Raw genomic sequence first — 14,766 nt, forward strand, 5'->3', positions numbered from 1 at the left:
ACCTCAGAGTCCAGCACTGTGACTAATGTGTAGCTGGGTTCTCTTTCTAGACCGGAGCTTAGACAAATAAGAGAGAGGCAGGACACAAAAACCCAAGGGAACAACCTTACATATGTATTGCTAAATTCTACAGTGGAAAGGGCAGATGTCACAAACATATTATACTGAACAATTATAATTCTAAAGCTTAGATATCAGGTGTTAGTATCACACAGTATACTACTTAGGACACAATCGGGTAAGGTGAATAGCACTTAGGACAGGGAAGCTAAACACTATTATTCTGGGAAAGTCAAGGTTCTGTATACCGGTGGTGTTTGTGGCACTATTTTCACTACTGGCAGGCTATCTGGTTTGTCGGTCCGGTCGTTAGTTATTGCTCTTGCACTGGGGCCTCTGTATGATCTTAATGGGAGGCTGTGTCACTATATGGTAGCGTGTTCACTGAGACAGACCCTTATTTCACTCCCTTGCCATGTTCACTGTTTCACTCTTACCTTATTTATTCCACCTTCTTTTATGTTATTGCTGATGCTTTGCACACTGACTTTCTATATTCTGATAACTCACTGTTCTGCCCTCACTTCACTATGTCACGGACACTGTGCTTTCACCGTCACTTACTGTTGGGATTGGGCGTACTGGCAGTCAAGTACAAGGGCGGCGGGGATGGTTCAGCCTCACTACTGACGGGGCTGAGTTCCGCCAAGGGCCTCCATATTCAGGGGCCATGGGATCTTGCATAGGGCGTCCTCTCTCATCCAGGGCTGCTGGTGGCGAAGGGTCCCACACTTTCAGGGCTTGGGGCAGGAGTCTGGCCCTCAGGGCTGGGGCTGAACAGCTGCCTGAACCTCTCGCTCAGGCAAAGATCTCCGGCGTCGGGGTGAGGGGATGTCCTGCCCAGGGATCTTGGGGGAGGTCTGGAGGTCCCAGGGGCTGCGGTCTCTGGCTATTGGAGACACTGTCAGGAGTGAGCTGCGGCGTCGGCCTCCGTCAGGGTCTGTCAGGCGGGTCCTCTCAGGAACGGGCTGCAGTGAGAAGAGCCCGGTGGTAGTTAAAGGGCCTGTCCAATACTCCTCCAGGCTGAGGTCTCCCTCCAGATCGTATTTTCGTGGACAGGAGTCAGCACCTGACGGAGGAGCGGCTACCGGCCGTCTCCTGCCGTAGGGCCCGGCTACTGGCCATGGCCTTCTAGGGGCTCAGCTACCGGCTGTCACTAAGGCCCGGCTACTGGCCATGGCCTTCTAGGGGCGCAGCTACCGGCTGTCACTAAGGCCCGGCTACTGGCCATGGCCTTCTAGAGGCGCGGCTACCGGCTGTCACTAAGGCCCGGCTACTGGCCGTGGCCTGGGGAAGGGAGTGGCTGCAGGCCAACTCAAGGGCACCTTCGGAGCAGCTACCAGCCATCTCCTGACGAAGGCAGGAGTGGCTACCGGCCGACTCCTTGTTACCTCTGGAGTGGCTACAGGCCGTCTCCTGTAGGAGGATTGAGCGGCTACCGGCTGTCTCTTGAGGGGCACCTTCAGAGCAGCTACTGGTCATCACCTCATTACCTCTGGAGCAGCTGCAGGCTGTCTCCTGTCGGAGGGTCGAGCGGCTGCTGGCCGTCTCGTTTAGGGCACCTTCAGAATGGCTACCAGCCATCTCCTGACAAAGGCAGGAGTGGCTACCGGCCGTTTCCTCATTACCTCCGGAGTGGCTGCAGGCTTTCTCCTGTAGAAGGGTCGAGTGGCTACTGGCCGTCTTGTTTGGGGCACCTTTGGAGCGGGTTCTGGCCGTCTCCTGATGAAGGTGGGAGTGGCTACCGGCCGTCTCCTTGTTACCTCCAGAGTGGCTGCAGGCCGTCTCCTGTAGGAGGGTTGAGCGGCTACCTGCTGTCTCAGGAATGCTGACTGGAGCTAGGGTAATAGCTCCACCCCATGGTTGTCGGTGGTCGTTCGTTCGTTCGTTCAAAGATTTCCTGCACATATAGTGCAGGCTGGGCCATACATTACCCCGGTCAGTGGGGTATGGGCTGGTTAAAAAATAGTATGTGGGGATGACAGGACCTGGGGATTGCCCAGCACACACGTCCTGTCTCCTGGCTGGCTTTGTGGTGTGTGTGTGTCGGTGGTCGGCTCGCCCGGAAGGTAATCTTGCTTTCCTTCTATGGTGGCGACGGGCGAGCTCCGAGTCATAAGGGCGCGCGGCCCGGGCGGACTTATGCCCCTGTCGTCCGGAGTCCAGTCGCGATGTATATGCTCCTCTGTGGGCTCCTTCTGGGGGTGCTGGGTTGCCCTCGGTGATACTATACTGCATTTTACCACCCAATTCCCACATGCCAAGATGTCGGACCTGATATTTTTCCCTTAACTACTCGAAAACCTCCAGTCCCAGTGCAAAGGGAAGGGTAATTGCGTCAAAGCCTTATGCATTATGTTCGTTACGTGACTATTGGCAGAGGTGCTGATGACGTCACAAACACACCTCCGGATTTAGCCAGTCAGTGACTACGACTCAGTGTTCCAATATGTTGATGTTACTGTATAATATTCAGCCTTGATATTCTATCCACTTGTCCTAAATGTTGCAGCATACAGCGTGAATGAATACTGGAACAAAATACACACAAGCTAATAAGTAGACTGGTTATGATATTGCCAATTTAATGTGTTTACGCTAGGTCGAGAGAGTAATATTCATTTAGTGACAATTTTACTATTACTGGTAAGATATTTAGCTATATCCTAGACATTTCTACAGAGCTTTAGTGATGTTCCGGTGATTATTGGCCCCTTCCTGTCGGTTTTCTGGAGAACTTTGTAGAAGTAATGGTGTTTGAGAAATTTAGCGGGGTTTGCTGCTTAGGATTTGGCAACCGCAGTTAAGTGTTGTATAAACTGCTGGGAAGTGTGAGTGGCGCACGAACTCTGCTACGTTACATCGTCAGTCTTTGGGAGGTGTGACAAGGCTCTATAACCTTGTCTTTCTTTTTCAATATGGCCCTCAGTGTGTCCCTCCTTCGCTCCGTGGCATTAAGAACATCGCCTGCCCTGATATCTCGAGCACAGTCCACGGCCTTCCAACCAGCCAAGCAGCGTATCCTTTGACTGCATTACGTAAATGGTCATTTACGACTAATTTTAGCTCTTGTATTTTGTTTTGATGAAATAATAATTTGAGAGTTGTTTGAGTATTCTAGATAAAACAAATGCTATTTTGATGATATAACGGCAAATGCACCTTAAACAGCAAAGGTTACATAACTAGAGTGCAAGTAGCTGCGGTGTAATGGTATACGGTATATATTTAGCGATTTGTTGTTTGCTTTAGTGACACTTTTTGTTATGTGCCTCAGATATCCAGTTAGGATCATAGTTTTTTCGGTAAATTTTACAAGTGCACAATACCCTCCACCCCTGGTAGTGCAATATAATTTTCTGACAGCTTTTTATGCGATTCGAATGTTTGTGACCTTCATTTTGTCGGAAATGCCTCACTGTCCGTGTTTTACAATCATGAACTTTGGACAAGTAGGTGAAAAAAAGCATTTTCCGGAAAAAATGAAGTAAAAAACAACTGAACTCACAAAAAACCACCAGAAAAATATACTGCACTACCCATAAACATAACCGAACTGATCAAATCAAACGAAGCAGACCTAACGTAACCTCACTGAAAATGAAACTAACCAAACCTAACCTATCCTAAGGGTGTATGTAACATAACCTCACCAAACACACTAAACCTAACCAAACTAAACCCAACATATCTAACCTATCCTAGGTGAACGCTTACCCTAAAGATACGATGGTCCAGGACGAGGGTCGTCTGGGTCGTCGTCGTCTTCCGGGGCTAGGCCAGTTGGAATAGCAGCAACAGCACCATGTCATTCATGTGGCTGATCTGCTTGTGGCGGGAACAGTGCAGCTGCAGCAATAAGGAAGTGGTGTAACGTTTGCTCAGGGTTCGCATGAAGAAACAGATACCTAGAGAAGTACTGTTCAAAATATTCAGTCCGTAGTCCAGGACGCATAGACAAACTCCTTTACGTCATGCCACAGTCTTTCAGTGGTCTGCGTATTGATAGTAGGGTCGTCTGGGTCCACAAATGCCTCCTTGTGGTTAATCACACGATTCGTGTACCCCTCGTCCGCCAACTGTCGATTGGCAGCCCAACCGTCACTGTTCACGATGCTATCTGGCCGAATGAATTTTTTTATAATGGGTACAAGGGTTGAATTTGAAGTTGTCGTTACTTATCTGGTCCCACTCCCCCAAAGGTGCTCTGCAGGACCTTCACATATGATTTAGATCAAACCCAATACAAAAATCACAGTGCATATTCTTCTGTGATTGTTGAATCCTCCAGGTCGTAACATTCTGAGAACAAGAATGTCTTTAACTTGTTTTTAAAACTCTTTGTGCCCTCGATCAGCCTTATATCAAGTGGAAGACTGTTATAAAGTCTTGGGGCAGCAAACTTGAAGGCACGAAAGCCAATATTGGATGAAACTCTAGGCTCCAACAGCGTCAGTCCAACACTAGCTTGACGAGTGTTGATGCCATCTTCAGATGGTTGAACCACATGCAACAGGTCTCTCAGATATGATGGGCAACCAGTATGGAGTGCTTGATGAGTCAAAACACACAATTTAAATTTAATTCTAGCCTTGATAGGCAGCCAGTGAAGCTCAGTCAACACCGGAGTAATTCTGTCACAAGGAGAAACACCTTTAATCAATCTTGCAGCCCTGTTCAAGATATTCTGCAATTTTTTGAGCTGTATCTTTGGCAGATTGCAGTAAATTGAGTTACAATAATTCACTTTAAGTGCACAATTTATCACAAGTTTCTTCACAGAATTCTCTTCTATGTATTTCTTAACAAAAGCAATATTCTTTAAATGGTGGCCAGAGATCCTAACAACATTATTTACCTGAGCATTCAGGGACAAGTTATGATCTAGTAAGACACCCAGATCATGAACTCTGTCAGCAACATCAACTGGATTACCATTGATATTCATATTAATATTGCTCAAATTTGTTATTTTGTCCTTGCACTGTGTCCTAACAGTTGTAGTACTGAGTTTGGTTCTGCATGGCCGGATAACATCAGTTTGCCACTGTCTGTCATATTGTCATTGTCGCGAAAATCACACCATTTTTCTTACTCATTGGGCTGGAGGATGCCGTTGAAATTGTCACATGGACCTTTCTGTCCCTTCATTTGATGATTCTTCAGAAAAGGAAGACCTAGATGACTTCTGGGGAGGAATATGAGCCAGTGGAGAAGGATATTGAGAATGGGGAATCCCCTATTCTCCTCCCCAGTTCTCTCTCATCCTGCCCAGCTGGGTGGGAAAACACCGCTCACAGCTTGGGAAACTGGGCTAAAAACATGACGGACAGCTATCCTGCTCTTGTTTCTCCTATAAGGAGTACCTTTTTTTGCTTTTCCTTGATTTATATGTCCTTCTGGATTGTTTTGTGCAATAAAAATTTTTTCCGTTTTTTGTCCAGGATTGGGTGGGAAAAAATTGCAAAAATGCTTGGGATGGTACGGGTTAAATGCATTTTCGACTTAGAAAAAAATAAACTTACGTGCAGTTTCTCAGATCGTAACCCATTTGTAAGTGGGGGAGGATCTGTATATGGACACGGCACAGAACGGATTAGGACCTGAGCTTGCCCTTGACCTAGTACTCTGTAGTGTACAGCCTGCTGGTTTTGATAACAGTTCAGTTGCATTGTAAACTTGCTTTGTATTTTTAGCATGTTAAAATACTTGTACTTATTATATAAATGATTTACATTATTCTTTGCTCTTACCAGGTACAGGGCTACTCTGTTATGTATAATTAAATACAGTACTCTATAGGGTTTGCAAAAGCCTTAGCATGTATCCCCTTAAGAATTTTGGAACAATCCTTAAAATTTCGGGAAATCTTATCCTGCTTAAACTTTTAGCATGCCATTTTGATACAGGGGTCTTAGGAAAGACCCTACAGTAGCTTTAAGGATATGGTTGTAAGTTTGCATACAGTAGCTTATATTGTGCTGACTTACAGTGAGTTTTAGATACAGTAGTTTTACTCATATTCATCACAAGGTACCGGTAGGTCATGAGTAATCAGGTTCCTCCAGGTTGTCATGTTTCGGTGTTGATACTTTTCATTGCGTTATACCCTGTAAGTATAATATTGCAATAAAAATGGTGATGGCAGGTACACTGATACATATATGAAGTTGCAGGCTGTTAATAAACTTATTTCATATTGTGGTAATTTATTATTATTTTCTGATAATTTTCCTTCACTAATGAATCAGATGTTGAGAAGGAGAAAGCCCCTAAAGGTACAGTATGTGGAACATTTTTCATTTTAGATCCCTTCCTGTTGTGATTTGTCACAGTAGCATAGGGCTCATTTATAGTAGCCTTTAACCTCTGGCCTGTGGTGTGCTTGTCACGGAGGGTGTCTGGTGTGGGAAATTTACTGGTAGGAAGAAATTACCATTTCCACTTTGAGAATTTTAATGATAAACCATACCATACATTAAAAAATTCATTTCATAAGTAAATTAATCTTTCAACTTGCAAATTAAATACAGTAAACTGGAAGACTCAGGTGCCAGCATTAATGCATAGTGACAATTACAGTACTTGGTGTTGTTAAGAGGTTCATGCCTCAGTCATGATGGTCCATCTGATTCTGTATCCCTACTCTTGAGGTCCATTTGGTGTGATCTGGAGTTGCAAGCTATCCAGCAGCTGGTAGTAAGCCTGGCATAGGGGTTCCTGTGCTAAAGATGCCTTTTTTTGGCCATTACAGCATGTTTTGCCCAACTTCCAATACAGGGCATAGTACAGTATTTCTCAGGTGATGGGAAGTACCCACCACACATGACAAAGCTTATGTTGCCTCATGGCTGGTCACTGAATAAACATAAATGCATGCTTTGCTGCCATGGGAAACTGCATAAAATTGAAAAATAAAACAAGTCAGGAAAGCACAATAGGTTGTTGAAAATTCTTGCTGAAAAGCATGCCATTGACTAGATGTTGTTTAGAGTTTATAGTCAGTCTGATGAAGTTAATTTGTTGTCTGCAGTCCCATTTGTTTATTCCTGTTATAGTGTATAGGCTAGTACCAGTAAGGCGGTAGGTGGGAGTGCTCACCATCTGCTTACAGTACAGTAAGGCTACTGTCAGGTGAATCTACGTGAAGTGACAAGCCAAACAATATGCATTAACCTAGGAAACCACCTGCATTGTTGGGTGGTTATGATATAACCAAATGATGAGGGTGTAGAAGCTGCAGTTAAGGAGAAAAGAAGGCTTTTCCTGGAATGGAAAAAGGGTGGTAACAGAGAGGAATACATGGCTGCCAAGCATAGGGCTAGAAAAGAGGTTTACGGGGTGAAGTCTGAATCAGACTTTTACTTGATAACCTAAATTCTATGGAAAGGAAGATTATGATATTTAAGGTGACAAATCAGATGAAGAGGGAGAATAGGGATTTCGTAGGTGAGCAGCATGTGAAGAATGAAGGAAGGTTAGTGGTGAACAGTGGGGATATTAACGTCGCATGGAGAGAACATTACAGCTGGTTGTTGAATGAGGAGTTTGACTGGGACATGGAAGGTTTGGATCCTGCAGATCCAGTGTTTGGCCCTTGGCCTTTGATTGATGCTGCTACTTTGAGCAGGGCAGTAGGCAGGATGCAGGTTGGAAAGGTAGCAGGTGTGTCTGGATTGACTGCTGAAATGTTGAAAGCCTTAGGAGATATAGGAGTGAGGTTAGTCACTGACCTGATAAATTCGATTATATATGAGTTTGTTGTCCCAGAGGATTGGCTGAAGAGTGTAATTGTAAGTGTGTACAAGGGAAAGGATAATACCCTGGGAAGAGGAAATTATAGAGGCATAAAGCTTTTAGACCAGATAATGAAGGAAATGGAGAGAGTTCTAGAAGGTATGATAAGAGAGAGTGAATATTGATGAGGTGTTTGGGTTTGTTCCAGGCAGAGGGACCACTGATGCTGTGCTCATTGTTCGACAGCTTCAGGAAAAATGTATAGGAAAGAAAAGGGAACTGTACTTTGTTTTTGTTGATTAGGAGAAGGCCTTTGACAGAGTCCCCAGAGAGGTGGTGAAGTGGATAATGAGAAATCATGAGATTGAGGAGTAGCTGGTTAGGGTGGTTATGGCCATGTGTGTGGGTTCCCACACCCAGGTAAGGGTGAATGTAGACTTGAGTGGTGAGTTTTCCATGAATGTTGGTGTGCACCAGAGGTTAGGTTTAAGCCTCTAGTTGTTTGTCATGGTATTTGAAGCCCTCTTATGTGACTTCAGAAATGGACATCCGTGGGAGATGTTGTATGCTGATGATTTGGTGTTGATTGCGGAGAATGAAAGGGAGATGGAGGAAATAATTCAGGAAGTGGAGAGATGGTATGGGGCACAAGAGCTTAAGAGGAAATGGAGCTAAAACAAAAGCGATGGTATCTAGGGTTGGTGGCGGTACTGTCAAAGAAGAGGGAGAGTGGCCATTTGGAATTTGCCACAAGGGTGTGGGAAGTAATTCCATCTTGTGCAGTGTCTGTGATAAGTGGGTGCATAAGAGATATAGTGGTATTAGAGTAGACTGTGAGACAATGCTAATTTCATGGGTGCAGTGTGTCGGTGAGAGCCGGTGAAGATTGGCAGACGTGAAGGTACTGAACTCGCTGGTGAGTCTGTTGAGTGAGTGGAAGAGTTCTGTTATTTGGAATACATGTTATATGCTGGAGATGGGGTTGGAGGTAGCGCTGTGGCTAGAGTGAGGAGTGGTTGGAAGAAGTTCAGGGAGCTGGAAGAAGTTCAGGGAGCTGTTGCCTCTCCTGACTTTGAGAGGGCTCTCCTTCTGTGCTAAGGGACCTTTGTATTCAGCATGCTTTAGGAATGTAATGGTGTATGGTAGTTAGACCTGGGCAGTAAAGGAAGAGGATATTTGCAGGCTCAAATGTACAGAAATGACAATAATTAGGTGGATGTGCAGTGCATCCCTGAGTGTGAGTCCTGGGGGAGCTAGGTGTACGACGGAAGAATTGAGGGGTAGAATGGTACTGGAGTGTATTGGTGTTGTGATAAGGAGAGGTATAATGAAATAGTTTGGGCATGTGGAGAGGATTGGGGATGATAATTGGGTGCAGAAAGTGAGAAGTGTTAATGTTAGGGATAGGGGTTTCGAGAGGTAGACTGAAAAAGACCCGGGATGAGGTCATTGACTGTGACCTCAGGGATAAGGGACTGAATAGGGAAGCTGCCGGAGATCGAGCAGCATGGAAAGCCACCATGAGGGGACCAAGGCAACGCATGCAAGTATGTTGGAACCTTAAAAATGGAAAAGAAAAAAAAGTGCCTGGTGGTCGTGTGGGTTAGGGTTTCCAACTGGATGGGGGCCCTTAAGAGTTTACATCTGAGGGGTGGTTGGATTTACTGCACACATAACTAATATTATTCAGGGGTCAAGGGATGAAGATCACCTTCACCATAGGCTAAATGTCAAGGGTTAGTGGTGACAGTATTAACACTCAGGGCTATATTCTGGTTGGCTAAGGAAGCTCCCAAACACCTCTTCCTTTCCAACTTATTTTTGGACAATGGCACATCACTATTCTCGTGTATGTTATATATGCAAATCATATCAATGTTAGAGTTCAGTAAATAACATAAAAAAGAAAAAAAATGATGCAGAATGACAAATTAATTACTAAGGAAAATGTGCTAAGGAACCTCCCTATCCAGCAGAAAATCACAGTCTCCTGTGAATCACTCTCAGTTGCAAAAAATCACTTGGCATTTGCTAAAACAATGTACAGTACAGTGTACTGTGGTTGTGTTGATCATGTAATATTGACGTTGAGAAGCAGGTGCAGATGATGGCTAGTTAATTTGATTGGGTGTCGGAGAAAGATGATGGTTAAAGCTGGTAAAAGTAAGGTTTAATGCCTAATAGAGTTTGAAGTTTTGGGTGTCAGGAGAATAATTTGAACTGTACAGTGAGAATGAACCCCTTCAGCCAGAGGACATCTTTTATATGTTATTTTGAATAACATTAGAATATTTAATTAGGTTAAAGGAGACTTGTGATACTGATGGGATTCAGAGTGGTAGAAAAAGTAGAATGAGCACAGTAGTGGAATTATGTCAGAATATGTGATAGAGCAAACCTAATATAACACCTGTATTTTATTGTACAGTATTCCTGTACCAAATACTTAGAGTTTGAGTAGTGATGATACATTACTGTATCATTTACAGTACCAGTACTTAAGCTGTGTGGATACATTCACCTCATTATACAGATACAGTAGTTGTTACATTATATTATGAAGTTCAGCAGTTTTGTTGTAGGCAGTAGGATAGTGTTTAGATACAATAACAGTATAAATACTGATGTTTAAGAATCATTGCAGTGCAAATTTTGGCCAGACTTGTACACATGTGTTTTGTATCCTGTTGTTGCAGCGAAATTTGATTACCGTGATGCACTGAACCTGGAGAGCCAGTTGACTGAGGATGAGATTATGATCCGTGATGCCTTCAGGGACTACTGCCAGGAGAAGCTTATGCCACGCATCAGAGATGCCAACAGGCATGAGGGTAAGTGCAGCTCGATGTATATTTTACTCTAGCACCATCCTTCATTCCAGTGATTTATTTTGAATGTCATCAGTGCAGTGATGCATTTTTGCAGTTTATTCCTATCTCCAAACCATTTTAGTCTGCTTAGGAAAGCTCTTTCATCATGAATGGGTTAATGAATATAGCTAGTATCTGAGCTCCAGTTCAAATAGTCTTTCTAAAGTTGAAATAAAATTGTGTGGAGATCACAAGAATAAGATGGAAAACATATCATGGGATTGAATGAGTTAATTAAAGTTTTGGCATTTTCAGATGATGTATGCAGCTGAGAGAGAGAAATCTGGTTGTGAGGGAGGTTAATGAGGACTTTCTGACCCTTCACTGTTAATGATTTTTGCAGAGGTGGAAAATCATCAGGATTTAACAAGAATAAACAGATTTGCATGTAGGGGGTTATTCATGCATTTCCTTTGCAGGGGACGTTTGCTGTTGTTTTCTTAGGAGGAATTTCCCTAATTGTATGCTACTCCCTCTTCTGTCTTTCTTTTCTTCATTCTTTCCTCTTCCTTCTGCTTGTGGGTGACTCTACACTGAGTGACAAGCCAAATGGTTTCCTGTACACCAGGAAACCATTTACGACACTGGGTGGTAACCATATATCCAAATTTTGGCACTTGGTGGTTTAGTTGGTACTTACAGAGCTCCAGTCGGATTGAGCCGGTGAAGGTTTATATCCAAGGGGTGGTTGGGGTTTATTGCTCATGTAATGCCACTCAGGGATGAGTGAGGCTGGTCACTGTCATCTTCAGTGTTAGGACCAACTCACTGAGCCCTGAGCTCCTACGCTTCTCATGGGACAACGTAGGATTGGATGATGATGGAATCACTGATTGGTGATTTTTTTTGCCCAGCTAAATGTAGTAATACTTTTATTTTTTCATGTTTCCTTATTGTGTTACAGTATCTGAAAGATTTTTCATGGCGTCTCATTGCATTGTAACTACTGTACAGAGTATTGTAAAGGTAATTAACTTGTCATCATACTTACATAGCTAAGCTACAGACTTGGTGATTCCTGGTGAAACTCATAGTAATGCTGAACTCTTTACATGTAGCACAGTACTGTAATTACTCATATTCTGCTGGTGAGTTACTCCCCTATTTTTGATAGCATAGGAAGCTTTATAGCATCCTTTCCTTCGCAGTACATTTTGTATATTGTACCGTAAAACTCTCTTTTGTTATTTTTGTTATTGTAATATTGACAGAGTTTGCACCAGTAGTATACAGGGTGCTACATGAATAGTAGTCCAATAGAAACTCACCTGATGGTATCTTATGTGTTGTGGGGATGGCTCATTATGCTAGTGTGGGGATGGGCTTGTTAGTGGGAGTAGATATTAATGAATGATGCATGGTAGTCGTTGATAACACTGCAAGAGACATCCCCACAACACACATGAAATTATCCATTGGAGTGGAAGAGGAGTATTACATATGGACCACCCTGTATAAGAGGATATTGACCACCCTGTATAAAAGGATATTGAAGTATTATGTGCAGAAAAAATTGCTAAGGAAGAGGTGTTGTGAAATCTCCAAAATCACTTATGATACAAGCCTAACACTGTTGTTTACCTGTCAGTGTTTGACCGTGAGATTATGACCGAGATGGGCATCATGGGTGTACTGGGGCCAACCATCCACGGGTATGGCTGTCCTGGGGTCTCCTCTGTTGCATATGGCCTCATCGCCAGGGAGGTGGAGCGTGTTGACTCGGCATATAGGTATACAGGCACAAAGAGTTTACTATAGTTGTGTATTTAAACTTGGCAGAGATTTTTGTCATTTTGCTGCCTATTTTATGTAGCTAAGTGGCAGAATAAGATACTGTATTACCATAACTCAGCATCCTTTCTGTAGCACTTATTTGTAACTACAGTAGTACTATATTCTAGTGTTAATCTCTTATTATATCTCTGTATTCAAGATGGAGAGATGGCAATTGTACCTCAAATTAAAGTGAACAGAGTACATTTGCATAACAACTGCAATCCATGCACCTTAACTTGGCAGAGATTTTCATTCTTTTGCAGAGTATTTTCCATAGCTCAGTGTCAGAATATGACAGTACAGTAATTGTTATTTGAGTTGTCCAGAATTTTGGCACTATCTGATTATAACTGTTTTGTGGTACTGTATATTGCATTGATGTAGGCTGTATTGACAGGTCTGCCATGTCAGTGCAGTCATCTCTTGTTATGTACCCCATCTGGGACTTTGGCACAGAGGAGCAACGACAGAAGTACCTTCCCAGACTTGGTAGGACTTGTTGCTTTTCAGTATTTTTTTTGTACATGCTTGTTTCACAGTCAAGAAACCTACATATGATGGCACTGAACCCCGGGTAGAGCAGCTGTGGCATCCAACTGGGAACCAGACTTCTCAAAATTCCCTGCACCTTGCTGTGGGGAAAGACCATTGTGAAGCACTGTCCGCCACAAAGGGATGCTGGCTCCTACGTGGTGTGTGTACTATACTGTACCTGTAGAACTGCCCCACAGAGGCAGTTTCCTTCCTGTAGTCAACGGGTCTGCTCAGCCAGCCAGGCTGGGGTTAAGCAGTAACAACAACAGCTTTAACTGTTACACAACGATAAAATTTGGCTTTTTTCACTCCACTCATTCTGGCTTTGTGTCATGTTCCCAGGAACAGCTCCATGCACTGTCTTTTACTACTTTTAATGATTTGAAGAAACCATAACACCTGCTGTGCTCCTTTTCTTTATTTTTGTTACATAGTGACTCACATTAATTTTGCCATTGTTTCATTCTCATTCATTGCCTTCCAGCTGTGTTCAAAACCAAATCCAGTCATGTTTACTGATGCTCTGCTCAAAGCATTCCCATTTGTCAGTTTTGTAGGGTACTGGTACAGGTAGTCTCTTCATGTACCCTGTAAATCTCTTCCATTGTTTGGCATTCATCCATGCACATTTCTTACTTCTTTACCTTCATTCTTGTGTACATTTTCACACATTCCTAATGTATAGCTACCTGTCAGGGTTGGCATGGGTAGCTTCCTGGGCAACTACCCATTTATCCACCCAGGCAGGTTGTTTTGGTGTAAAAAACCCAGGTGGGTGATTTTAAAAAATATTAATAAATAAATATATTAATTATTTAATTATTTAATTATATATATATGCATACATACACAGATTTAAAGATCCTCCCCGTAACATGGGGAGAAGTTTCGCCATGTGTTCATTTTCTGCAACACTGAAAGGAATGTTACAGGCATAAAATGTTCTTGCAAACTGTAGGTCTAGTAATTTCATCATGGCTTCTGTGGTCATGTGAACAAATCTATCAGTGTTCTGAACTAAGGAAGAACATGAGGCAGTGGAATCACTTGCACTTCTTCTAAGTGGTGGGTATGAAGGAGTGCTTGTGGATATCCCTGGCAGATTTTTTTCATTAGGTGCACTTATGCCCTACTTCTCCAGGGATTTTTGGTGTAAAGATACTATCTTGATAAAAGGAGTGCACCTCTTCAGGTGTTCTTTCAGTCTTTCTACTTTTGAACTTATTTTTTCACTACAGTGTCTACACTATCATTTCTATTTTCCCTTCTCATCATTGGTTTATCAAACTCCCTCCATTGTATAGCTTTGTATCCACCTTTACTTGTCGTGGTATGCTGTTGCATAGTGACTCTCCACTGACTACTGCCCAAGAAAGACTGGTCTAGTTGTGTTGTCCTGGATGAAGTATTTATGCATGTTTGCTTATGCACGTTACAACATGAATGCCTCTCAAGGCTAAGTAGCCTGGATTTCATGTTTTGCACAGCATGTCTCAGCATGAATATTTACATTGTGGTTAGATAAATCTTTAATGAAAAATTGCATAATACTCTAACATTATACTTTAAAATACTGTATAATGACGTTACTATTCATCCTTTACAGAGCCTTACCTTAAAAGAATAGTGTTAAAATTTTAAATTACTACATTTGAATACGTAGTATATATACAGTACCCTCGCGTCCAGCACGCATTAGTCCAGCACGATTCGAGTCCAGCACGGTGAGCAATTAATTAGTATTATTTAATACGATTTAATTACTGCAACACGAGTGTGTTAGCATAAC

General features: G+C 43.0%; 1 protein-coding gene across 1 annotated transcript in view; it reads left to right on the forward strand.

Moving 5' to 3' along the window:
• The first annotated feature begins 2,887 nt into the window (after positions 1–2,887).
• The window catches only part of LOC145416799 (glutaryl-CoA dehydrogenase, mitochondrial), a 41,043-nt gene continuing 29,164 nt past the window's right edge, over positions 2,888–14,766 (forward strand). The window contains exons 1-5 of the mRNA XM_080285724.1: positions 2,888–3,078; positions 6,312–6,338; positions 10,494–10,628; positions 12,256–12,397; positions 12,841–12,932. Coding sequence (XP_080141850.1) covers positions 2,979–3,078; positions 6,312–6,338; positions 10,494–10,628; positions 12,256–12,397; positions 12,841–12,932 — 496 coding nt within the window. The 5' untranslated portion in view covers positions 2,888–2,978. The remainder of the gene's footprint in view (positions 3,079–6,311; positions 6,339–10,493; positions 10,629–12,255; positions 12,398–12,840; positions 12,933–14,766) is intronic.

Source organism: Coenobita brevimanus, chromosome 107, assembly GCF_032717465.1.
Source record: "Coenobita brevimanus isolate Jiangsu-jjx chromosome 107, ASM3271746v2, whole genome shotgun sequence".
In the NCBI taxonomy this organism is placed as follows: Eukaryota; Metazoa; Arthropoda; class Malacostraca; order Decapoda; family Coenobitidae; genus Coenobita; species Coenobita brevimanus.